Here is a 26744-nt window from a genome sequence, read left to right on the forward strand (position 1 = left end):
CGTATAGAAAAAAAGTGTAATTGATTTTACACTTGATCAATATTTCCTAGAAAGGAAAGAACTGGTATATTTCAAAAATGGTAAGTTATCAAATATAATGTAAATAACGTTAATATGACATGTGGATAAAAAATAAAAAGTTTGTTAGATCTATCAGTTGCAGTTTAAAGTGGAAAAATAAAGGGAAATATCAAAATTGTAGTTTGACGCACAAAGACGTGCCTACTGGCTAACATTAAAATGAAGCGTCTGATGGCCGTCACTAATAAAACATCACAACAGATGAATACATGCTTGATGAAAGTTTTTATTTTGTTCTTCTTCGTCTTTTATATTTGAAAAGCAAGAAATTGAATAGTGAAAGAAAGAGTTGTGAACACTTCGGGGTTTGTAGGACAGTTGAAATGTGTGTGCAAGAGAGAGAGAGGATCTCACGGCATCTCGACATTTTTAGGCCCGTCATTAAATTTCCAATCGGTTCTTCAGTATCATGACGACGTACTTGCTGGCTGACATATTTTTTCTGAGTCGCGTCTGCAATTTTCTTCAATAACTCAATTCATGAGCAAAATGTTTTATTCCGTTTTTCATGTCACAAAAGAAAACGATATAATAGGTGAGAGGAATTCACACAAATAGATCATTAATGGAAAGTTAACATTTCGATAGCATTCATTGAGGGGGAAGAGGACCATGATTATTTATGATACGAGGAATAAATGCCTAAGATAAATTATACAGATAACGCTAGGAGTTGTTCCGTTGTCATCATGCATGCCACGTAATTGTTATATGCAAGTGTTTTATCGTTGTTTTTTTAGGGGGGGGGGGGGGGTCATTTTGCTGCGATGTCCTTTTTTAATGCTTCTGCATCAGTCCTCGCACCGCTCCTGTCAATTTTTACTCTCTTGTTCTCACGTTATGTTTTTGATGATAAGATATATTTGCGCCAAACTGTATGAAGTGAGCGTGACACGTTTGCTTGTTACCCAATGGCAATATCATATCCCAATACAAGACGATACCATGGTAACGTACATTATGTTATCCAATTTACCGAGCTACGTTTATACCTTCATGCTTAAACCTGATTTTTGGCATGTCACGCCTATTGCAATGACACAACATCTTTTGTTTAAAACAGAGTTCTGGATAAAAGACAAATAATAAATTAAAGCAGAGTTCTGGATGAAAGACAAATATTTTTTGGTTGTATTTTCAATTATTTCAAACCCACACTCTTTGAGAAGTGACGCAAATACCTCTTTTCAAATCAATAGCAGGAGGAAACTTAATTTTTATTCCGTTCGTTTATTTCTTTGTAATAGAGATCTAAGATACAATTTTCATGGTTCAGTAACGTATCGGCAAATTTAATGAGAAGGAAGGCTTTCTAGTCACTTCGTCCAACAACCATTTCGCCCAACTGCTATTTCGCCCAACCAGCCTGGTCATTTCGCCCAACCAGCCTGGTCATTTCGCCCAACCAGCATGGGCATTTCGCCCAACCGTCTTGGTCATTTCGCCCAACCAGCATGGTCATTTCCCCCAACCGTGTTGGTCATTTCGCCCAACCTTATTTTTACTAATACTCAGTCAGAATAATAATACTTTTTCTATTCCACTAGTTCAATTTGATTTATTTTGGGTTAGGTTACTTCGTAATAGGTAAATAAAGTGAGGTCCGCTCAATATCGATCGGAGTCTGAGCAGTTATTTCGGGTATAATGAGAGGATTACACTACTTTAGGCGTTTACGCATACAATGGAAGTTATATTATTATACAAACAAAGGGGAATCGGTGTGGAACCTATCAAACCTAACCCCTAAAACACTGATCCATCCTACTGACTAACAATTCCTGAACGTTTCCTTATTAAATTGAAGAAAAAAAATATATATATAACCCGTCCGTAATATATAGTACTATATTTAATCAATGTAACCACTTTATCAATGTAACCACATATGTAATCACATATGTAGGCCTAATCAATTTAACCACGACTTCAAGTTTCCTTAATACTGGGTTCGTATCCCGTAACGTTAACAATTCCCGACCGTTTACTATCAAACCTATCAAACCTAACCCCTAAAACACTGATCCATCCTCAAGATTCCTTAATATTCGGTATGTATCCTGTAACGTTAAAAATTCCCGAACGTTTCCTTACTAAAGTTATACAAAGTAAAGGACTTCAAGTTTACTTAATATTCCTTAATATTCGAACGTTTACTATCAAACCTAACCCCTAACACACTGATCGATCCTCAAGTTTCCTTAATATTCGGTTTTTATCCTGTAACGTAAACAATTCATATTTAATCAAGGTTGGGCGAAATGACCAGGCTGGTTGGGCGAAATGACCAGGCTGGTTGGGCGAAATGGCAGTTGGGCGAAATGGTTGTTGGGCGAAGTGTCCTGCTTCCGAAGGAAGGGTGTCGGTGAAGGGAAAGTAGCTACGACCTTGAAAGGGAAAGTAGCTACGACCTTGAAAGGGACACTATTGCCTCCTATAACTTATGCCTTATAGAAATGTTAGCTGCTGATAGAGTCGACCATGTCAGCGTGTTGACAAAATGTAATTTGTTATTTATAAAGATGATTCTAATATATTGTATTAAACTAATTACACACTTATGTATATGTGTTGAACACAGTCATTGGGGGGGGGGGGGGGGGACCTATACACGCAATGCTACAGTTTCAGAGGATCAATAAACACATCAAGTTACTGCGGACAAAACAAAGTCTTGTAGTTGACGAATTTCCGATCCCCGTGTTTCCCAAAATTACTTGCATAAACTCAAAACCCTGTTCGGGTTTCGAATTACTGTGCTATTTCCAGCCTTTCAGATTCCTAAATAAGATTAGTCACATGTAGTTAACGTTGTCCCTTCCTCATTCAAACGGTCTTGGAATGTGAATAGGTATTGTTTGTTGAAATTTAAGGCTTAATCCCAGTTCATGATCTTCTGCATAGAATATAGTTGTAAAGGGAGACAACTTACAGCAAGAATTCTCTTGCGAGCATAATCTTAAGCAACCTTTTGTGAATAAGAAGTTTTCACGGAATCCGTTTTGCTTCTACTGCTTGCTTTGAAGTCCTCGATAGTATCGGGGCATAAGCCTATTGTACATCTACGTCTTGAAAGGAAACGACATTCTTACTGTTTGCTGCTATGTAAAAGCCCAGTCACATCTCACCGGATTGCAATAACGGAGAGGGAACGAAGATAAAATATGGCACTCCGTTGATGTACGTTAGTATCCGTTTAGTATGCGGTTCTCCTCCGTCCGTCTACGTTTCATTACCGGGAGGGTCCGGTTTGTCCGGTGTCGATTTTGAACATGCATAAAACTTGGAACGGACATCCACCGAAAAATTTCTCCGTTATTTATTCGTTACTAATCCGTTAAGCTTCCGTTTTATCAGTTTCTCATGCGTTTTGTTCGTTCTGTATGCGTTTGGCATACTGTATTTCTCCGTTCGTCTCTGGTTATTGCTATTGCTCACCGGATCATTAACGGACAAAGAACGGATGAAACTTAGAAGTACAGTACCTATACCGTATATTCGACGGACGCTAACGTAGAAATAACGGAAGTGCAAAGGAATAGAACTGACAATGAACAGATAGGTAACGTACGTTACACGGAAGAAACGGAAGAACTCAGGCCAGGAAAGTATAACAGAACGGAGATGCAGCGTACCTCCACCTTGTCCACTCCAAGCGTCCCACGCCTCATTCTGCTCCTACCTCTACCGTCAACACCTACATCATGGACCCTTCAGAAAGATTCAAGCTTCAGATCACAGTGTCAGCTTTACAAGCCCAGATGCTCATCATTGAAGCCAACATCAAGACCAATGAACAAGTCAAGAAGAGAAGGAAGAGACGTGCTTGGCTTAAATGCTGGTCTAGGGCCTTGCTAGGTTCACAGAGAAGACGGCAGTGTGGTCTTTATGACAAACTAATGCAGGAGCTGCGAATGGAAGACCAAAATCTTTCATCAACTTCATGAGGATGCCCCCCTGATTTTGAGGCACTCCGGAGGCCCAGGTTTTAGACCGTTTCTTCTCCGTTGCTAGTCCGGTATGTCCGTTACTTTTCCGGTACTCCTACGTTTTGTATGTTCTTTATCCGTTAATTGTCCGTTGTAAATTCGTTAATATCTGTTGGTGTTCGTTAGTTCGTTCGTTGTTATTCCGTTGTTCATCCGTTGTTCGTCCGTTGCTGTCCGTCCCTTGTACGTTTGTAATCCGTTTTCACCGTTGAACGTCCGGTACGTTGCAACCCCCAGATGCATGCGCGACAACTTTTGCAAACGGAAATAACCGGATGACTGTTTTTCGCGCGTACTCTTGTCCGTTCGTGCAATCCGGTGAGATGTGACTGGGCCTTAAACAAAGACATTGAAGCGTGAGCTTCTTGTTGATAAAGATATTCAGATCCGTTGTTCTAATGAGAGTAAATCAAAATGAATAGAGATTTCGTTGAAAGCAGTGTCATTCAATGTTACCAATAGATTGTATCCAACCAACAAGACCAATTTAAGTTTTTAGAAAGTTAAGTCGTCAAATGGTTCAGAGGGTAGAGTAGTGGACTGGTAACCTGATGAACTGAGTTCGACTCCATCAATGATTATACACGTTTAAAATTTCTTTTTCTCTTTCAGCAGTCCACGCTGAAGTCTTGATATATTAATTCAACCATATAATTTACTAGCTGATGTGATGGCCGATGCTATAAAGAGGGTAACGAAAGACTCATTCCTCGTCGGTCGTGTAAATCGTGGCTAGGGTTCAAGACAGGCCTCTGGCGATAATACCTCTGGCTGTGGCATGGTGCTTTTTTTGTGGCCTAGGATCCCGTACCATGTCTCCCTTGTTGTCGCAAAAGAACCCGGGAGAATGCGCAGAGGGTCGGTCAATCGACCAGAAGCGTGCTAGGTGGCGTGCGTGAATCCTTGCCTTTGGCCAGAGGTGGTGACATTTCTGCGACCGGCATGCTTGCAGCCACCGTCCACTGAATACGTGGCCTGATGAGGCGCTATTCGCCTAAAAGTAAATCTACGGATGCCTTTAAGAGCCACATAATTATTTTATATTAAAAAACACCCTGTTTCAAACTAGCGCCATCGAATTCCTTAAAGGCCGTTTTTTTTTATATTCTTGTCACTCTAAAAGTGGAATGAATTTCATTGTAATGGATATTTGTGGTAAGCCAAGCAAAACATCAGTCATGCGTTTCACAAGGGTTTGCAGGAACTTCATTAAACTCATCGTTTGACGTATATGTGTTGGCAAAGATTTTCACAACCTACACCAAAACAGACATTATATTCGTTGCAATGCCAGAGACATACAAACGAGCAAGACCATGAGATAAAATGTTAATATACATAGAATTCAATCTATTTCACTTTTGCAAGAAAACCAAAGTATACCAGTGTCAATATGGTCCCATTCTAAGCCACAAATTCTCATACCGATAGTATAGGTAGATTCGGAAACTGAGTGATTCTTAAGAACTTTGTTTGAGATTCACAAATAATATACCCCGTATTGTGGTTTGATTACTTCAGGAACAAAATTAACTTTGATATGCCGTGGACCATTAAAAACCACAGCTCTTAGTCTACCAAGGGTTGTATTCCTATAGCACATTTACTTAAATTTTGTTTGTGTTTTGGAATGACCCTTTAAACAGTTGAGGTTCACTAGTTAAAGTGACTGGATCTTTTAATTTAGTACACAGCCCATCAGACTAGTTCCTCGGTTGCACTACAAAACTCACAAATGATGATTATATGGTCTCAAATGACATGTTTATAATTTATTAAAAATTTAGTAAGAACAAATGGTGTTGAATGCCATCCAAGGGTGCTCTGTTGCTTATATGATATTTAACAAACATATTCTGGTTGACCTCAAAAACAACGGATTAACATTAACTATAAGAACTGTAATGAGGAGCCGACGTCACCATCAAGTTAGCCTAAACGAATATTCCAGAAATTAAGTATATTTAACGATACATATTTTGAAAAATACTGAAATAGCTACAGAAACATTATTGGACTCAAAGTTGTCAGTTTTCTTTGTTATAATATATCAAGACTAAATTTCTGCCTTATTTATTGTTTAATTATTTAAGTGAGTTATCAAGTTACAGCAAAACATATCTGTCGATCATTCTACCATGATTGAATACCGGGGATACTTTTTAAGAAATGTCACTCAGGAAAGAACCTGGGCACGAAAATCAAACTACCGAACGTCTGATCCGCTCTCAATTCCCCAGTCCACTTGCATCGAGACTGTGACTGTGTGATCATCGCCAGGTGGGTATAACCATTCCCCTCGAAAGGGAACATATACTACACTTCGGGGATGTCTTCAACTCTTCGGCCTGTCTGTTCGTTGTACACGTTTCAGGATAAAACTATATAGTTTCATCTCGGAAGAATGCTATTCGATTCCTTGTTCTTTATTCTATTTGTTTTACAAGTCAATGGACTACATTCTGATGAACAATGAAGAAAACTGCCATTACTGGAATACCAAGTAGTCCTCGTTATGTCCAACAGGTAACACACTAATGGACTTTATCGATACTCATTGACGAACCACATCTTCTTTATTCGAAACAAGTTTATAACAATAGAGAGAGATTAATGCTATTCAGGTGGTGCATTTGCTTTCATATTACTGAAACCTGTACGACAAGATGTTTACGCTATGTGGGCAGTCCAGAATTCACAGTGAACGTTCAGCGTTTCAATCGGCTTCCGGTAACACGTATCAATCATTCAATTGATGACTATATAACGACGAAAAGACATTAAGCATATATGGACATTAATATCCTCTTACTTGAGATACATATATGTGAGGCACATTTGCATCCATTAGTTATCATTGCTGAAAAATAAACTTTGCTAGCATTTTCTATTCGCAATCTGGGAAATCAAACTCGACCTCTTCAGGAAACTTAAGGTCCCTGCAAAAGCACTGTGTAATGGTTTACCCTCGGTAGAATCAGGGACGATTATATAACAAAATCCATTTCATGGGTTCCAAATGAGAAAGTAGAAGAATCTAAATTAAATACATTGACAATTCGTTACTTGTAAGTGGATATATCCAGTTATGTTTTTGTATTACGTTTGTTTGGTAAAAGTAACGCAAACCAGGTCACAATGTGGTTCCAAGAGGTACCATTATCTGGCAACAGCACTAAAAGCCAATGGCGTGCGCAAGGAGAGAGGCGGCAATGCCCCTCCTTCACATGATCCTTCGTTCGCATCTGGCTGTTTCCATAAATTTCAGCCTCCTATACATAATTCGCAACTTCTAGGCATCTTTTAATGCTTGTATACAATATAATTTTCTAATAATATCTTTACATACCCTTCTTAGAAGAGTATTAGTTAAGGTAGCAGAAGCACACCCAACCATCATCAGGTGTATATGTGATAGAGATGAACGACATACCTCCAACAGGTAAGAACATGTTTATTCCACCCTGCAGGGAAATAGCAACTTAAAACTTCTTTGACAGACAAAGGTGATGGCTTGAACAAATCAAAATATTACAGACCGGTTCTCATTTGCATTGATTTTGGTAGACTTATTATTTATTGCAGTACCGATTTTCCGTTATAAAGTTGGGATTCCCAAAATAATAGTGGATCGAACATGTTGAATTTCTGAGCATGTACCTAATAAGTTATGCTTTCAATGTTTTCAGTGTCAAGTGTGTAATTCCAGCTTGAAAATGGAAAAGGGGGAAATGAAAAGAGAAGAAAAAGAAGAATATAGCTAAGGGAATATCCATGTTTTCACCTCCTGGCAACACTTTGTCATCATGACCTGACAAAATGACACATTCACGACACAATTTTCTATCCTGATATCTGCCAAAGATTTCGATTTATTCCTTGAAATTGTAACGATTTAAAAGTTCAACAGACTATTTTAATCTCAAAATTCAACTTCACCCCCTCCCCTTAGACCCCTCCCCCAGGCCAGCCATCAGTCTTCAGCCCCCCCACTCAAAAGTGCCTTCCTACGCCACTGCTATGCTGAAGAGCTGAACCTTTACCGAAAGTATTAATCTATACCCACTATTGGCTAGGTTGGGCAACGTGAGTGGGTGGGGATGGGAGGGGTAAGAAAGGAAGGCATAATGGGTATCAAATTAAAGGACATAACATTAGGAATACATTCTCATAAGAATAAAAGTGATACTCCCAAACTTTGTCACATATGCTCACTTTTAGGATGCGGGTGGGGGGGGGGGTGGTGGAAAACTCAGACAGTTTGCATATATGTAGTCAAATTTTTGAAAATAAATTGGGTAAGGGAAGCCTGTGTCATTAGGAGAGCCTCCAATGAGAAGCATAGGTATATTCAGACAAAATCGGACCCCAAGTCAGAAAAGATGTTCAGGACAATGCCAATAAGACAATGTAGGTGAAATATGTGACTGTTTCTCTATGAAATACATGTTAATAAACCACACAATGGGTTTGCATCACTTTAAGTACATCACATTTGACTTCAGTTTACCTCTTATTTATTTTGCAATGTAGGTTTATCCCTCTTTATACTTCATTTTCATCCATGTATGCTAGCACATCAATATCGTCATCTACAACTATGTCCATCAAATCAAGTTCATCTATATCGGTAATATCACTTCCTTCATCTGAACTGTCTTCTTCCCACATATCTTCACTTCCTTCTTTCGAGTCATCAACAATCCTACTGCAGGTGTGCTGTTTTGCTTTGCATCCACAGAGAACAGTACATGGTACATTAGCTGACCTACATTTGCATCTAGCCTTGCACTTGCTTTTTGCACAACACAAAAGGTAATCCTTTGAGCTCGGACTGGGAAGGCTGGTTGTGTTGATGTTATAGGTTCCAGGACAGCATTTTCATTGATTTTCCAGCCCATGGTTTGAGCTGCAGGTAGTTCAGGCTGTGGTAGATGTGCATTCTTCATGACCAATGAGGACAAAAGTGCTCTCTTTAAATGGTGCATAAAATTATCTTCAGTGGGCAACAGACCATGAATGTCCCTTTTGGTAGTTGTTGTGAATTGGTGAATTCGGTAGCTCCTCTAAGAATCAAACTTGCAACCCTCGGCTCCTTGACAAAGAAGTTGACGAGCTTCTTGAACCAATGTGTCTGTGATTTAACCAGCGATTTAACCAGATTTAACCACAACCTTGTTCTCCGTAACTTGCCAAGTGTGCTGCATTCAAATGACCTTCCTAGCCTTCAAAAACTTCTTTCCCCCAACATTTCGTATCTAACTGTACGGAAGCGTAGAAGGGACATTGCATTGACGAGTTACCAACTTGACAAAACGACAATTATATGCAAATTGACGAGTTGACGAGATGGTAACGTGACAAAATTCAGAAAATTGACGAGTTGACGATATAACGGATCCGTTATCTCGTCAAAACGTCAATTTTCTGAATTTTGTCATTTTGTCGAGATGGTAGTAAATGTGCAACTCGTCAATTTGCAGAAAATTGATGCATTGACGAGATCCGTTATATCGTCAAAACGTCAATTTTCTGAATTTTGTCACATTACCATCTCGTCAAATCGTCAATTTGCAGATAATTGTCGTTTTGTCAAGTTGGTAACTCGTCAATGCAATGTCCCTTCTACGCTTCCGTATAACTGACATCATCTATTCCTGAAAGCGCATGGAGAATTGGCTGCAGCTTACAACGACTTCCCATAGTGCTTCAGCAATTGTATGCGCTGGAAAGTACTTGTCGGATTTGCGTCGAATATCAATTTCTACACCGGGCATTTGTGAAGCGTAATATATATACATGAATGTCAGTATCTTGTGCATAAACTATCACCCTGTTTACTACGTCTTTTTTGTGTAAAAGGGTACCTCTAGATCGCCGGAAATGGCACTTCCCAGGTTTTGCAAGTTGCATCTGAACAAAATCCTTAATTTAGGACGAATAAATTTTTTGTCTTTAATTGGGAGCGGCTTTGGAAACCCCCTCCCACTCTCTAGGACGGCGATCACAAGATGATATATTTGGCCCCCCTTCATAGAATCATGAATTCCTCTAGCACGCAGATCAAGTACATCTTAGAGCATCTATATTTAAAAACAAATATGAGAGGGCACATACCCCACCCACGTAGGTTTTTACGCTCGGCTTCGCCTCGTCATTCAGACCCCCTCCCCTTCCTTTCTCGAAATCCTGTATCCTTTCCTGTTGTTACACACATACTTTATGTTATTGCATTTATGCTATAGCCAGTAACGTTTAGGCCTAAGTTAGGCTATCCTAGCCTAACAAAGCACAACTGCTTCACACAAGCATATGTATAGTGATAATTATTTAGAAAGTTGTTAAATATCATTGATAAAATCAAGTTTTGCTTATGTCATTACTTTGCAATGTAAAATTATTGATATACCACTTTTATTTACAATTATTAAAGCTAGTTAACAACGTCATCAGATCGGATGACTAGTGAAGTATACCTGGCTGTGGTACCCTGGTGGTCATCAGCAATAACAGGACAGTGTTGCCAGATGCAAATCTGTACTAGATGCAAATTTGGTACAAACTTGGTTTTCTTAAAAGAAAACCACTGCGATAAATGTTTGCAATGGAATGCAATAAAAGTATACCCAGATGAAAGATAAATACTGAAATAGGGCAGAATTTTAATATCAAAGATGTTGAAAATACAGTATTTGATAAATGAATGCAACCAAATACAACATAAGGTTTATTTTCCCAATACCCCAGTACAAAATATGATGTTTGCGACCCTCTGGTGGGGACTGTGTGTAATTTTGGAAGTTAGCCCATATATAGAGAGAAGATGCCAGTTGTTACATAGTCTTCAAAAATGTGAGTGAGACAAAAATAGCAGGAACAACCAATTTTTTCTGGTTGAATGATTTCGGTGTTTTCCTCAAACTTTCGACCTTTTATAGAAAGTTTTTAGGAAAAAGCCAAAACTTCCACGGACTTTCGTAGGCCTAAGTCAAAACACAAAATGAAAATTTGACGGTTAGCTAGCTGTTAATTTCCTCGTAGAAATGAAACCGCAGGCGCGTATCCAGGGGGGTGTTGGGGGCGCGCGCCCCCCGGGTAAGAAAAAGAGGAGAGGGAAAAAAGAGAAGAAAAAAGGGAAAAAAGAGGGGGAAAAGAGAAGGAAGGAGAGGAAGGACGGAAAAGAAAAAGAAAAAGGAGAAAAGGACGAACCCACCACTTCTTGAGATTGTTCCCATGTGCATGAAAACGCGCGCCCACAACCCTACGCCCAACCCCTCTCATCACTGCCCGATGAGTTACGAAACTTAATTAATGACCTTTGCCCGAAGTACCAAGACCTCTTGACAAAATCCGGCAACACACCACTTCATCGATAACAAGTGATTGGGTTGTGTATTAATGACGTCTGGAGGTCGTGCACTGACCTACATGGAGTGTGACCACTCCCGACTTTGCAATTTCCCAAGGTCAGGCCCCGAAAAAATCCAAGGGCACTGTACTGTATGAACATCTAGCAGTATCTAGCGATATCTAGAGATGAAAATCTAGAGATCTTCCCTAAACTGAAAGCAGATAGAGAATCGAAGCCTTCAGTGTGTAATGAACTTGAAACTGCGCGTCTTTCGAAATGAAAAGAATGTGGGGCGCAACTCCTACGGGCTCCTATGGGCCCTATGCTTAGGTTTGATAACTGTATTTGTGCAGTAGTCTCCATTATACTCCAAACAGTAGGGGGGGGGGGGCACTTGCTCACCCCTGGAAAATTAAAAAAAAAAGGTTAAGCATTTGACATTTCAATGATTTCCCCCAGCCAACAGTTCTCTAGTTATGTTCATTGCATACTGACCCATAATGCATTACTGAAAGTCAAAATCCTAAGACATGAGATCTCAAAATAACCGACGTGTAAATGCAACCTGAACGGGAAGTGTCTTTTCCGACGATCTAGGAGTATTTTTTTGGCCAAAAAATCGTCGTACGATCCGCGCCAACCCATGGTGGCGCTCCGCTTAGATAGTATCAAGTAGTGTGTTACACCTATATGACCTACTGACCCCCCTTGTACTACATTTCTGCGGACGCCCTTGCTAGGCCTCCTAATGGGGGCCCCTCTGGGCCAGGAGCCACCCCACAGGCTCATCGTTACGCCACTGGTGGAGCATTGCACAATAAAAGATAATAGTTATTTCAGTCTCATTTCAATTATTCGAATTTTTAAAGCAAACAGATATCACATCATATCAGTGAGCATGAAAATGGCGTTCCGGGATGAGCAGCCTCCCAATCGTAGATGTGCGTAGTGTTCGGTTCCGGAAATATCTGGTATATTTTCATTTCCTTCAACGAAGTTTTATAGTAGCTGTTATAAGAGGTTTTAATATTTGTACACCAATAACTTAACTGTGTCTGAATTTTCTAAACTTCCCTCACCAACATTCTTCTCCATACTTCCCTCTACTAGTGCAATTTTGACCGGTCTGTGTGGGATTGAAGGAGATTTTTCTATATTGGTTGTCCATAGATGAAATTTTTGTGCAACATTAAGGGTATGTTTTGAAGTGAATTTATCCAATTTTGAACAAAAAATAAGCTTAAAACCTTAAAAAGTGGGGCTGGGGGCGGGGGGAGGGGGTACCAAAACCAGAAATGCATACGATCATGCACAGCATCGTCACTGATTGTTCTTATATCATATTAAAAAGCTAGTCCGAAAATTTTATATTTCAGATTTTACTTTTGAATGTTTTTTATTAACAAAAACTGTAAATATGCCTGAAGGGAACTCTTTTCATTAGATGTACTGCCAACGTGCAGGAATCATGCTTGTCTTGCTTTTGAAAGTACATACATTCAGAAAATGTTGTATGAAGGTTAAAATTTTACTTGATGTTCATGTCAAATAAGGACCATAAAACATTTAAGTAAAATTTACTTGAATTTACTTAACTGCTGTTTTGTAAAGTTTTACATGATCAGCATGTAACGCAACTACAAAATTTTTATGTACAATTTTGCCAGCGATTTCAACATAGCACCCGTTCATAAGTGTATCATACGTTAATTATTAAAAGCAACTTGATTCCTTGTTTTTTAAGTAGATCACAACAGAAAAGCACATTTAAGAGACAACAAAGAGGAATGACAACACAAATAATTCAGAATATTTGATGAATTCCACCTTTTATTTCAACACTTAAAGAGGGTTTCCCGAGCATCTACAATCATGCATGAATAGTGAACTACAGTCATGATATTTTAACCTTTGTGTCCAGTTATGGATGGCAAGGTATCAAGGTACTATCTCTTAAAGGTGCATGCTTACGAAAATTTAAATAATTTCATTTTAGTTTATAAGATGCATGTACAAAAAAGCATTGGTCGACTTAGCAATTTTGACCCAACTCCCTTAACATGTAAAAATAGTTGAAAGCTCCCCAAAATTAACATAATCAACTGTCTGATTGCAAAATTTGGCAAAGATTCAACTCTACGCGCAGCATTAACAAAAATCTCTTGCATGGATACGTAAATGATCTGTTCATGGTTACTTTAGTTTCAATAACAACAATATTATTACAAGAAACATGATAATCGTTCTATGTCATATGAGCTTTGCAACTTAAAAATGCTGGTATATAAAGAGCATTCTAGTACTTTTCCAACAAGTAAAACTTACTATCAGCGCTTTGATAGGGTTATGATATAATACTATTAAGCACAATGGATCAATACTTATACATCCTCAAGTTAGTTGAAGGTTCTTGAATATTTGGTATTAGCCAGTTAAGAAATTAGTTTCCTTCTCTTTTCACATAAATACCCCACCTTTTCAACGTTTATAGTAAACATCAGTTTATAGCTAAAGTTAAATCATAATCAACTGTCGGTTTTGAAGACATTTACAAAGATACAACTCTTCCTGTAGTCACCCATATAAGCAGCATTTTCATAATCTGCTGCAGATAATAGTTTAATTTCAATTAAGAGTCAACAATCAACCAGTACCAAATAAAGAATGAAGAATGAAATGAGCCGATATAATCTTCTTGAAAGAAAATGGAAAAATAGTGAACTTTGTGACCTGAAACATATTTGTATTAAACTGACCATTAGCATTCTTGGGACACTGTGCTATGACAGTATATCAATTTCATGTTACTGTTTGTGTAATAAATGTTACATTCAACATGTTAAACACACAATCATCACATTGATTATTGTACTGCTGAGTATTAAGTACAATGTATGTAACACTCTTACAATAACAACAACCCCTCAAGTCATGATGTGACGGGTCTAAATATGTCATGACACAGAAACAACGCTACGACACCGGGAAGAGAAAGAGGAACAGTGACATAATTACAGCGCTGATCCCTATTATATACACAGGGTAGCCAGTGACGGATCGAGGATTTCGGAAGGGGCGTACGCCTCAGCCTACCCCTTACACCGACAACTCCATTTTGACGTTTCCATTTTTCCTCTCTCACTAATGCATATAATTATACCATATATGGTCTATTACGCGTGAGTGTATGGACGCTTTAAACAATTGTACAATTGTGTTATGAAACCAACTGTGGCTGGTCTCGAACATTTTCGGTATTAGACCAGGATCTATATGCGAACTGCACTAGACCTATGTCCTTCGATGCAACACTGTCATCCAAAGATAAAATGCTATACACTCCGACCTGAATGCTAATTGTTACCCCCAAATCTAGTACCGTAACTCATACAAGAAATCTAAAAATAAATTCCGCATGCGATTGGAGAATTGAGCACATCTCCTGTGAATATCATGTAATGGAGGGGGGGGGGGGGGCGGACGCACCCATCACTCCTTGAGATTGTTCCCATCTGCACAAAAACGCGCGCCCCACAACCCCAGAACCCTACGCTCAGCCCTTCTGATCGCTTCCAGATGAATGACTTTTGCCCGTTGTACCAAGACCTTGACAAAATCCGGCAAGACACCACTTCATCGATAACAAGTGATCGGGTTGTGTATTAGTGACGTCTAGAGGTCGACGTCCACTGACCTACATGGAGTGTGACCACTCCCGATTTTGCAATTTCCAAGATCAGGCCCCGAAAAATGCTAAGGACACTGAACTGTATGGATATCTAGCAATATCTAGGTATGAAAATCCCAAGATCTACCCTAAACTGAGGGCAGATAGAGAACCGATGCCTTCAGTATGTAATGAACTTGAAACTGTGCATCTTTCGAAATGAAAATAATGTGGGGCATCGCACAATAAACAGATAAAAGTTATTTATTTCATTCTTTTGTTTTCAATTACTCGAATTTGTAAAGCATACAGCAGATATCACATCATATGAGTGAGCATGAAAATGGCGTTCCAGGATGAACAACCTCCAAATTGTATATGCACCCAAGCCGAAAAGGTGTGAGCTTATATTTGTTCTTAACGTGTAGCATATTATGCATTTATATGCCAGGGTGTTATAACACACTAACACGTGTTATGTTTGGGAGCATGCGAGAGCTAGATATGTTAAAGATACAATACAATACAGTAAATAGTAGTGGTATTATATTTTTTATTTTTGTCTATTTTTATATCTTTTTATATTTTTATATAATATAAAATATTTTTTATATTTGTTTTTATTTTCATATTTTTATATATTTTTTAACACAGGCCGCAATAAAAAGGCCTGTAGCATAACACGTGTTATCATGTTATAACACAGATGCATATAAATGCGCAATATATTCAAGTCGAAAACGCTATTATAAGCAACTGTACAATTCGGTTCGGGTGGTATATGTATGTAGTGTTCGGTTTCGGAAATATATGGTAGTTTTTCATTCCATTCAACGAAGTTTGATAGTATAGCCGTTATAAGAGGTTTTGATATTTGTACACCAATAAATAAACTGTGTCTGAATTTTCGAAAATTCCCTGACCACCATTCTTCATCATACTTCCCTCTACTCGTGCAATTTTGACCGGTCTGTTAGGGGTTGAAGGAGGTTTTTCTATATTGGTGTCCATAGATGAAATTTGTGCAACATTATGGATATTTTTGGAAGAGAATTTATTCACGAGAGTGTGAATTTTCAAATTCTGAACAAATAATGGGCTCAAAACCTTGAAAAATTGTGCTTACGGGTATTGTGGGCCGCGACGTAGAATTACCTACAAAAAGCAATGATCCACATGAGATGCAATTAGGTCGAACAGGATGTGTGACTGGTGACAATCTTCAAAAAGGTTATGGATGAAAAACATTTTTTAGGAAATTCTTGGTTATCAGGCAAAAGTGTACATTTGGTTGGTCATTTTAAGCCCGAGAAGTGCCATTTCCGGTAATCTGGGGGGTAACAAAACCCGAAATTTTCTTGTACGCTGCGAGCCAACCGATGGTGGCGCTCCGCTTAGATAGTAATTCGCGCCCCCGGGTTAGAAAATCCTGGATACGCCCCTGAACCGGGCATTGCTTTTACGTCGGTATACCAATGTGCTATGCAGTGATATTTAAGTGTTACGTTGACTCGAATTTTCAATGATTACAACAGCCTGGGTTATTGTTATACATGTTTAGACATGGCAAAACAAAAAGTGACGGATAAATCCAAACCGCAGCTCCCCTTCTCCGTCGGACCTGTAGAAGGTAAATAACCGGCACGCTATAGTAGGCTTTATATAGAATTGGTCAAACTCGTGCAGAAAAGTGTGCTGCAAAGTTATTACTATAAAACGGAAATGCTTCGAACGCTTGAGCCTTTGTGATGACTGTTATGTTTTTATGTAACTTTGAACCTTCGTGGTTCACGATCCACACGTTTATGGAGTCTGAATAATTCTTACGTCACATCTTGGTTTATTCGCCTCCTTTAGTTTCGAGCTCTAACGACTGTGTTTAGTACATTGGCTCTATACAAATCGCCAATACACACGCTTTGTCTTTATCATTGATTACTTGCAGTAAGTTTATATATACATTACACACACATGTATCATCGATGATAGATGCCATTCATTTATCCCAGACGATTTGATCAAATAACACGTAGGCAGTGTCTGTCTACCCACCTCATGTCTATAAATTTGATAAAAACAAATAAAAAACGCCGAGCTTTAATTCGATCTAATTCCATTGTATCTGCAGAACAGACATTCTGAAGTAAAAGATTAAAGATCAGGTTGTAAATGCTGTCAACTTTTGCCCTAAAAAAATCCCGAAAAGCATGATTATATTAAATTTTAGACGAGTATTTCGTACAAAAAGAAAATGTAGAGGCTCCGACCCTATTCCGCAAATCTATAAATAGTATTGTAAGGGAGAAGAATCTGAGGGGTGGGCAGCCTATATGAAATATCACAATCACAACTGCCTCAAATGTTTGACCAATTAACATGGTGTCTATACAATTCAAATCAGTGGTTTAGAGGTAGTTTGCATCTAATATGTTTATTTATTTCAAATTTGTTTAAAATCATTATTGGTCGGGTGTATAGTTTTCTATATGTGATTGAACTTATTTTATATTTATTTGAGAAGAGGAGAAGGCAATAAATAAAAAAACTCAATTATTGTTTAGGTTTTTGATCGGTACCGCACATTCTATCGATCGGTACCGCCCTTTCGATTGATCGATACCAAACATTCGATTGATCGATACCGCACATTCGATCGATCGGTACCGAATTTCCGATTGATTGGTAACGCACATGCGATTGATCGGTTCTGATCGGTGGTAATTTATATGTTTAGTATCCTCACAATTAACCAAACTACATGGCAAGTCCCATGTTCTTTACCCTCCCTGTATAGCCAGGATTGCCACATGTACCCTCCTCCCACCCTCCCCCTCCCTCATACAAACTGTTGTGCCTCCCATCTGTCCCATCATCATGTACAACAATTCACAGTTGATATTATTCTACCTCTGCTTGAATTGTGCATGGCTGTCTCTCCTTGAAATGCTGCTGCCCATTAAACTCACAATTCTTGGCTACTGAGTCCCGTCCCGTCAAACGACAGTAACAAATTGGGGAAAACCACACTGGTTAAAAGTATGCTACCACTTCACGCAAGTACGTAATTCTACCAAATCTACAATGCCATTCCATGAGGCTCAAATAACAATTTTTGCATATGGCAAATGAAGTTTTATTAATTTTAGAGATTATCCGCCCAGACGACCATCCACCTAGACGATCATCCGCCCAGACGACCACCCGCCCAGACGACCATGAAAGGGTTTTAGTGTCAGTGGTTGCAACCATCACTAAGTTAGCGCTGTACCGACGATGTGTATGTATACATATAGGCCCAGTAAATTAATCCGTCTTATGTTAATGTGGGTGAGGCTATGGCTTTTTCGAAGAGAGTTAGTCCAGACATATCCTGGCAAAGTTTGTGAATATAAAACAAACCACGAAACGGACCATGGCACGTGCCATGGTCTCAAAAGAAACCGTACCTTCAATGTGATTGGCTGATTAAATACTGGGATAGGCCTATATTCGATTTCATACGGGGAGATATACTTGGTTTTTATAATACTGGGATATATTTTATTTAAGAATGGGATATGTTCGGTTTAGTACTGTGATATGTTCTATTTAGTACTGAAATGTATTAATGTTACTATAATTTGATTGAGTTAACACCAGTATATATTAATACTGATTTTGTCCCACGCGGCTTGCCATAGGCGAAAACAACGCCTGCCATTGTCTCACACAAGTGTCGCCATGTGCTGATTTGTAATGCCACGGGGCTCGGCACGAGCACGTTCATTCTTTATTACGAACTTGTAAAGATTTGATTACGATATATAATACCTGGACAAAATTGATCATGGAAATGGTATGTAATCTGAGCAGCTAAAGAAATATAACTACAATTCATATATAAAGGTCAACTTCACAAGATTTTTTTTCTCAACATATTACCAAGAAAAGGATGTAAATCACACCACCCTCGAATTTGAACATCCGCCAGTGTCCACCAGTGCACCGCAAATATAACACAATCAATGAAGGTCATCCTATATTTACCTCAAAATTGTTAACTTGCCAAATATCGTCAACACGTTTTAAAACTATTTTCCTGAATCTTTCTGAACATTCAAATTTACATGTGAAAGTTAAAGAGCCTGGCGTTTCGATTCTAGTAGGATATTGTTCAGAGGCTAAATGAAACGAACTTAACCGAAGACGATAAGAATAGTGACGGGGGGGGGGGGCGGGGCGGGGCGGGCGGGCGGGCGGGGGGGGGGTTGGTTGTTGACAAGTATGATCGAGGAATAAAATAAAGCATATTAGTAATTTACAGAGGAGGATAGAGTCGTCGTTAAGAAGACAAGCAAATCAATTTTCAGACTGGAAGCGTAAAACTAAATATAGAATAAAGAAACTCTGGTGTTAGCCAGAGGAGGAGAAAGCTGACTTCACTGGGAGGGTGGCACAGCCTGGCAATACCACCCCCTCCCAGGAGTACCTAGACATTAATAGATGCAGATGGACAGATAGTTAAGTTGGACAATTAAATGAGCCATGGATATAGCAAAAATAGATTCAACAAAGGAGAGGTAAGAATGATGAGAGGATAATGGGCAGTAAAAATGGTAGCGCTCCTCCCCTCTCTTGATGGGGGGGGGGGGCTCTCCAGGGGCAATGTTTGCTCTATGCGGCACAGCAGTATAGGACAAAGCGGTCTTCCTCATGCTAGGTGTGTTAAAACAAGTCTCCGAGGACACTGATTAGCTTGTTGGCAATAAGGTATGGTTGTTGAAATTTGAGCTTGGCGGCCATATCCATTTACTTTCAAGGATTGACAAAAGTAGATTTCCTTTTAAGTGTCAATTACATTCAAGATTGTTGCAAGGACAATCACCACGAGGAAGATGTTGGGGGGGGGGGGCACAATAAATATTATACAGAATGCCATGTTTTAAGCACTGACGTGACGACCTTTTCTTCCCCTGAACAACTTTGGTTCAACCATTGAAACGTTATATCCACAACATTTCAGCAAATTTGGACAAAAGCTCTGGGAGGAGTAGCGTATTCCTCTCGTCAACTCCAATGACCTTCAAATTTATAAAATATGATCCCGTGTATGAAAATTAACACAAACCTATTAAGAAATTTCAGCCAAATCGAATGAAAAATGACGAAATGGTAGCCATTCAAACACGGTGCAAAAAGTGAAAGAATTTCGGGAAAATCGCATGCATGATAACTATACCTCAGTTGAAAGCTATTAGCTGAGCTAAAAATGTATAGAGTTTTTCCTTCATTTGTTATTGTAGTGCGCTTGCGCTCTACAATAGTGGGACTTATAACAGTCCTGTTCAATCAACTGCTTGGCTGATCGGTAAACTTTCAATGAAGCTTGGCATACATTCTGAAGGTATTTCAATTGCACAGATTCGTTACGCACTAAATCTGTAGCGGATCAGTGTTGACTCTATGCACGCAAAGAAAATATATATCTTTGAGAACTGACATACTACTCCAAAACAGTTAGCCTAATTAAATACTATGGTTCAACATTCTCGAATCAAAACAATTAATTATTTGATTAATTTTATTTGGTGATCTCAGCCACGTCCATCTAGTCCGTAATGACATGCATGGCATTATATACTACACAGCTTGCTGCTCCGTACGTATAGGGTTGGCCGTGTATGGCGTATTAAGGCCCGGTCACACTACAGCGATATTTTATCGGAATACGGTCCGATATTTCCGATTTTAGGCCGAAGAGTGAGGTTTTGTGACTACATTCTGAAATGACGTCACATCGAAAAACGATAAAAATCGGAAGAGAAATCGGATAGCTATCCGATAAAAGGAAACGGAGTCAATATCAAAAGTTAGGAGAGGGCTATTCCACATCGGAATGGCTCAACAGATAGCAAATCAGGTCCTTTATCACTGTGGCTAGAAGACCCGAACGAAAAACCGGCTGTTTCGATTCCTCCGGGAAAATCGGATAGTATTCCGATAAAAAATCGGTAAAGTGTGACCGGGCCTTTATACGTGCTTTGGGATGCTGAGAAACCAGCGCCTGTTTTTATGCAAATACATTTGTTCTAGTTTGGGGGAGGGTGCTTGCTTGCTGAAATGCCAAAGCTCGTAAGCAACTAGCATATCATTTTACTTCCTAGCCAACTGTGGGGCAATGTTGTTGAGCTTTCAAGTTGTTTACCAGAGAGCCTGTTCTGTTATGTCATAATCGCATAGTAGGCTGCACATCTCCATATGTATACTCCAATGTAATGATAATGCTAATCAATGTATCAAATTTTCCGAGTAAACGTTATCTGGGGACTTGAAGACAAGAGTTAACGGGGTATATATTCCTCCGCTCCCTCAATATAGTTTGCTTAAAATTAACATTTGATCGCCCGAACAAGTTTCATACTAGTTGTGTACAAATTTAAAGGTCACCTGGAAAAATAAAAAGTTTCATTGTACTACTCAAATGGACTTTGACCTTCAGTTGTTATGGAATGTTAGAAAAACTGATTGAAATCAACTCATGATGATGCATTGAAAGTTTGGTCATGTTCTGTACTTAAGTTAATAATGACATATATATACTATTGGTTCGATTTGAAAAGTATTTTAACAAAAAAGCTGTCATCACTTTATCTTCTTTATAACCAATCTGCCAGATTATCGCCAAACTGGCAGGATGTCGAACGCTGGGACAGTGCCAATTTGTAAGGGTATACACCCCTTAACTGTAGACGAGTTTTACCGTATATAAAGCTATGACTCTCTGGATTTCAATCACTTTTTCTCCATCAATACTGAAACATGAAGACCAGTCTTGTCATTGTTGTTCTGTTGGTTTCTGCGTTCGCAGAAACTTACGGTGAATTCCGATGTCCGAAGTTTTGGACGGAATTCAATGGACATTGTTACAGGTGAGTTCATAAACTCTTTACTGAAAAACAGGCTAAAATATCAATTTTAATTAAAGTGTAAATCTCAATCCAATATCGTCTCGCTGAAATATTTGTAAATTTCCAAATCTCTCATTTTAATACTTTATGTACACTGTAAAAAAATATATATATATATATTAAATTAAAGATGAAATGTTGACGTCATATTACTGTAGCTCGCCGTTTGTATCAACAACAGTGTTTATGGCTAAAATAACAGGACGTATATAGCATGTGCATTCGCCGTAAATTCACGTTCACTGCCCGTCCTGTTAAATGACAGGACGTTTTCGACGTAAAAGTACCATAATACCATATTAAATTAACATTCAACATTTGTCGTAGAATAACAGTGAGAACGCACTTTTAATTAAATAACGTTAATTAAGAATAACTATCTTAATCGTGGATATAATGACTTGATACCCATTATTCAACCTTTATTTGTATGTAGCGTTATACTTCAATTTGAATATATAGAATATATTCATAGTGAAGGTGTTACCCAAATTTCGTTGCTTAATTATGCATATAATTTGTCTAAATTATGATTTAGGTTGTTAGAAATAATACATTTGACATGAAAGGATGTGTGTATATTGCTTGAAAACTTGTCTGTGCTCAAACTAAAGTGAAAGTGTTCACTATTATCATAAAAACACAAAATCGGTATAGGCCTAAATATATATATATAAATATATATATATATATAAATATATATATATATATATATATATATATATATACAGCTGACTTGGCTTAAAAGCAAATAAAACTTAAAAAACTGAAATTCATCCAAACATTATGTGTTACACGTTGAGCAGTTGTGGTATTCATTCGTATCTACACGAAATTAATTGCCGAATTAAGAAGTTAGTATACAATTAATCAGAAAGTTACCTGTTGACAGTAGGTAAAGTTCTTTTGACGGAATTCTAACGACGTAATTTTTCGTTTTCAATGTACCCGTTAGAAACCGTCTGCCGGTAGTTCACGTAAAAATACAACTTTTTCTAATGGTGTAATTGTTGGATTACTCGGTAGTCAGAAGTTAATATCTTGCCTTCAGCCCTCATTAACATCATAACAAGTAAATACAAGAAGTAGGTACAGAAATGAAAACAATAGAAACACGCCAATAAGAAAGAAAGACATCAACTAAAATACATGAAATTAAGAGCACAGACGTGGTGAAGAGAAGTCATAACAGTAGATAGTTCTTTGTAGCACTCGATTTGTTTGGAACACCCAGGTATTTCAACCAGCCTCGCCTAAACTTTGATGCATCGCAGTCCTACTGCAAAAACTTCAGACTGGACCCTGACAACTGCTCCTGTAGGCGTGCTGATCTTGTGACTGTCGACTCATCCGAAGAGAACACCTTTCTCCATGAATGGTGGAAGTCAGTAAGAGAACCAATTCCCGACAGACAGGTACGTCATCAATATGTTAGAAAAATAGTTAACCCCGCTTTTACCAGGTTTATTTGTCTGGGGTATGAAAGCAAGTTAGGTGTGTGGGGTAGGGTGGGTTGGGTTGGGGTGTTGATTCTTACAATTTGAACGCAGTATATCAAACATATGCTTCAAAGATGGTCTTATCTGTTCCACGTACTAAAAGCCTCAGTTGTGTAAACGTGTGAGACAATCTAGACACAATTTTTACATCATTTGAAAGGTGGATGGGTGGGGTGGCAGGATTACGTTTCTGCTTTCCCTTTTCTAGCTAAGGAAGTATTTCATGGCCATGCTGGATCGTTAGCTATCTTTGTGTTTTCTTTTTAGATATATTATTATACGAGAATTCTATACCCTAAAGAACATGTCAAAGGGACCGCTGATTAGGTTGCGCCCCTCCCCCCGCCCCCCCCCGTTTCTTACAATGCAAACAAACAATAAGTAAAAGAGAAAGATATACGAAAGAGTTTAACCCATGCTTTTCGTTTGACGTTGAGAAAGTTTATTTGATCAATTATGATTGGCCTTCACCCTTTATCTCGCATTTTTGCAAAGTATGCAACCTAAGTGTTTCTTATTCTTCTTATTGAATATCACTCCAGAGGAAAATTTATTTTATTGAATGATGAAAAAGGAGCCATTTTTAAGAATGCATGAGAAATTTGCATCCTATTCACAATCACTACATGGCGTTCTCAAGATATTAATGGTAGAAACTGTCCTAGTTCGTACCATCAATGGACTTGAAGCAAACAGGTGTGATGCCATAGTTGCACATTGACAGCAAAATATTTCGTTTCAATTAATTTTTCACTCTATTGTTTTGAACTTGGATTGGGTAAGGATTCCAACTTTACCCAAGAGGGTGTGAAGTTAGTGTATAGCACCCCCAGTTTCAGTGTCTATCGATTTGTTCCCTGTACGGCGTACCTCCTCCTCTTCATTTTTTTTCCATTTCCTTGTTGTCCCCTACATAGCTATGTTCCCAGAGTTCAGTGACTCTGTATCCGTATAAGCCCTATTGTTTGCTTGTTTCAATTCTGCTAAAGAGGAGCACACTCTTCCCTGTTGTAGTCTCTGGTAGGTTTTACCACAAGCTAATGTTAGGCCTTGTCTGTTAAGTGTCATATTTTACTCTTATATTAATTATTATTTACTTTATAAGTATTCTGTGGGAGACTGTGTAGTTAACCACAGTTTTCCGAGTCCATGTATGTATAGGCCATGGCCTTGTTTTATTCTTCCCTGAAGTGTTAAGAGTAATTTCATGCTCTGTGTAATCTCTGTGTCTAATTCCTGGATAATGTGTGGCCAAGTCTTAAGTAAAATCTTGTTTGGTAGAGTGGGATAACTCATTTCTTTCAAAGCTTCTCTTTGCTTTAATATTTCTTAAAACGCCTAAGTTTGCAAGCGAGAGACTCCAAGTTGTCATGCATCTCCAATCTAGAAAATTATAGAAATTAATAATATTAATTTCCAAACAGGTAAGAGTTCATCCCTTAATATTGCCCAGACCTCTCAGTAGCCTAGTCTTTTTCATTGTGCATACCTTATATATATTATATAATAGTTCCTTGATGGCAATGAGCACACAGAATAGTAGCCCCTTACTAAGAGGGTGTAAGTCGCCCTCCTCTTTGAGAAATGTTTGTTATGTATCAGCTGGCTTAAATGCAAAATGGTGCTAGCTTTGGCAAAGGATTGAACTGATTACATGCTTGGGAATTCTCATTCTTTATTGAATGTTCCTAACTTTATTTGGGGGGGGGGGGAGGGCGGCATGGCAACCCCTGACTGGAACCCGAAGAACCGCCCCATCCCCTCCCCACATCGTACGTCACTGTCACTTTTCTCTTAATTCTCCCTTCCTTTTCTCTTCCTTCTTTCTCTTCTTTTTCTCTCTCCTTCACCTCGTTTTGTCTTTCCTTCATTTTGCCGCTCATGGGTGAATACGTTGTGGGGGGGGGGGGGTATAGCCCTGCTTGTTAGTCATATTCTCGCAAAGGTATGTAACTCGTTGCACAAGTTGCCACCCTGCTTCCCTTGATCAAATGTATGTTGTGGTTGCTGTACAAGCACGTGCCGGTTCTTGAGCTTTGTGCCCCATTAGAAATACACCAATGATGATAGCGAGTTCATAGTGAGATGCAACTCAGTTTTGAAGCGCTTGTGATATTACACCTGCTTAATTAGCAAAACACCCATCTCTAGTGTATTCACACTGAGATACATCTCAATTTTAAAAATTGTAATTACATTTTTAAGAAAAAATTGTTAGTGTGCTTCTATGACACTACGCCTGCTTACTTCAAGTTCACTTTTGTTGCGAAATGTTGCTGGAATCTGGACAATGATACATAGGAATCGAATGCAAATTTCACCAGGATGCTTTTAATTATAATTCCTGCCTCATCTGTAAATTGTAAAGTTTTCCTCTGGAATATCTTCTTAACAAGTTCTCGTTATAATTTCTTTTAAAAAGCATGTCAGAATCGGTTACACTGACAGTGGTTCAGAGGGAAGATGGCGGTGGATCGATGGAAGTACTAGCTCCTACACCAGATGGGATAGTGGCCAACCGGACAATGCCGGAGGGGGTCAGCACTGTGCGGTGATTTGGAAAACAACTTCTGACTTCGGAAAATGGGATGATGAAGAATGCAGCAGAACCCGGGCATTCATCTGTGAATACTAGGATGATAATGATGAATACGTTCTAAAATTGAAATCCAATCAGTGGTAGAGTAGTTTGGTGATTGGGAACTCTTTTCTTGGCTAATAAAACGATCTCAGCAGTGAATTTGTTGTATCTCTGTTTGCCTGTTTAAGACGCAATGCCGTGTAAGGTTTAAAGGTTTGAGGTGACGGAGGTAATGGATGGTACTCTATATAAACGGTAAGGCTAAACAATAATAAATACTAAGAAAGAAAGAACAAAACATAACAAAACATCAAATCTTACCACAAGGTTACCTTCCGAAAGACATTTCAGGACGATTTAAATAGCCCCCAACCCCAGCCCTTGCCTATTTTAACAAGTGCGAGAGGCAGGGGGTAAACGTGATAATATACAATACAGTTCAAAGTCCATTGGGATGTCAAATGATAAGCTTCTCTCCCCCCTCCCCACCTTGGGATGGGAAATTTTAACAATCTTACCATTGTCCATATACTAACCATTTTCCATATACTTACCATTGTCCATATACTAATCATTTTCCATATACTAACCATTGTCCATATACTAACAATTTTCCATATACTAACCAT

At 38.7% G+C, this 26744-nt stretch overlaps 1 protein-coding gene and 1 long non-coding RNA gene across 2 annotated transcripts; both read left to right on the top strand.

Moving 5' to 3' along the window:
• Nucleotides 1–1542: 1542 nt before the first annotated feature.
• Nucleotides 1543–7624, top strand: LOC139967632 (uncharacterized). Its single transcript, XR_011793059.1, has 2 exons — nucleotides 1543–4099; nucleotides 4683–7624. It is a non-coding gene; the product is annotated as an uncharacterized lncRNA (long non-coding RNA).
• A 14213-nt stretch (nucleotides 7625–21837) lies between these two features.
• On the top strand, nucleotides 21838–26274 carry LOC139967608 (C-type lectin domain family 19 member A-like). The gene is made up of 3 exons (XM_071971574.1): nucleotides 21838–21996; nucleotides 23270–23450; nucleotides 25957–26274. Exons 1-3 carry the CDS (start codon nucleotides 21887–21889, stop codon nucleotides 26167–26169), a joined length of 504 nt encoding a protein of 167 aa, XP_071827675.1. The 5' UTR covers nucleotides 21838–21886; the 3' UTR covers nucleotides 26170–26274.
• Nucleotides 26275–26744: the final 470 nt, after the last annotated feature.

This window comes from Apostichopus japonicus, chromosome 1 (genome assembly GCF_037975245.1).
Source record: "Apostichopus japonicus isolate 1M-3 chromosome 1, ASM3797524v1, whole genome shotgun sequence".
In the NCBI taxonomy this organism is placed as follows: domain Eukaryota; kingdom Metazoa; phylum Echinodermata; class Holothuroidea; order Aspidochirotida; family Stichopodidae; genus Apostichopus; species Apostichopus japonicus.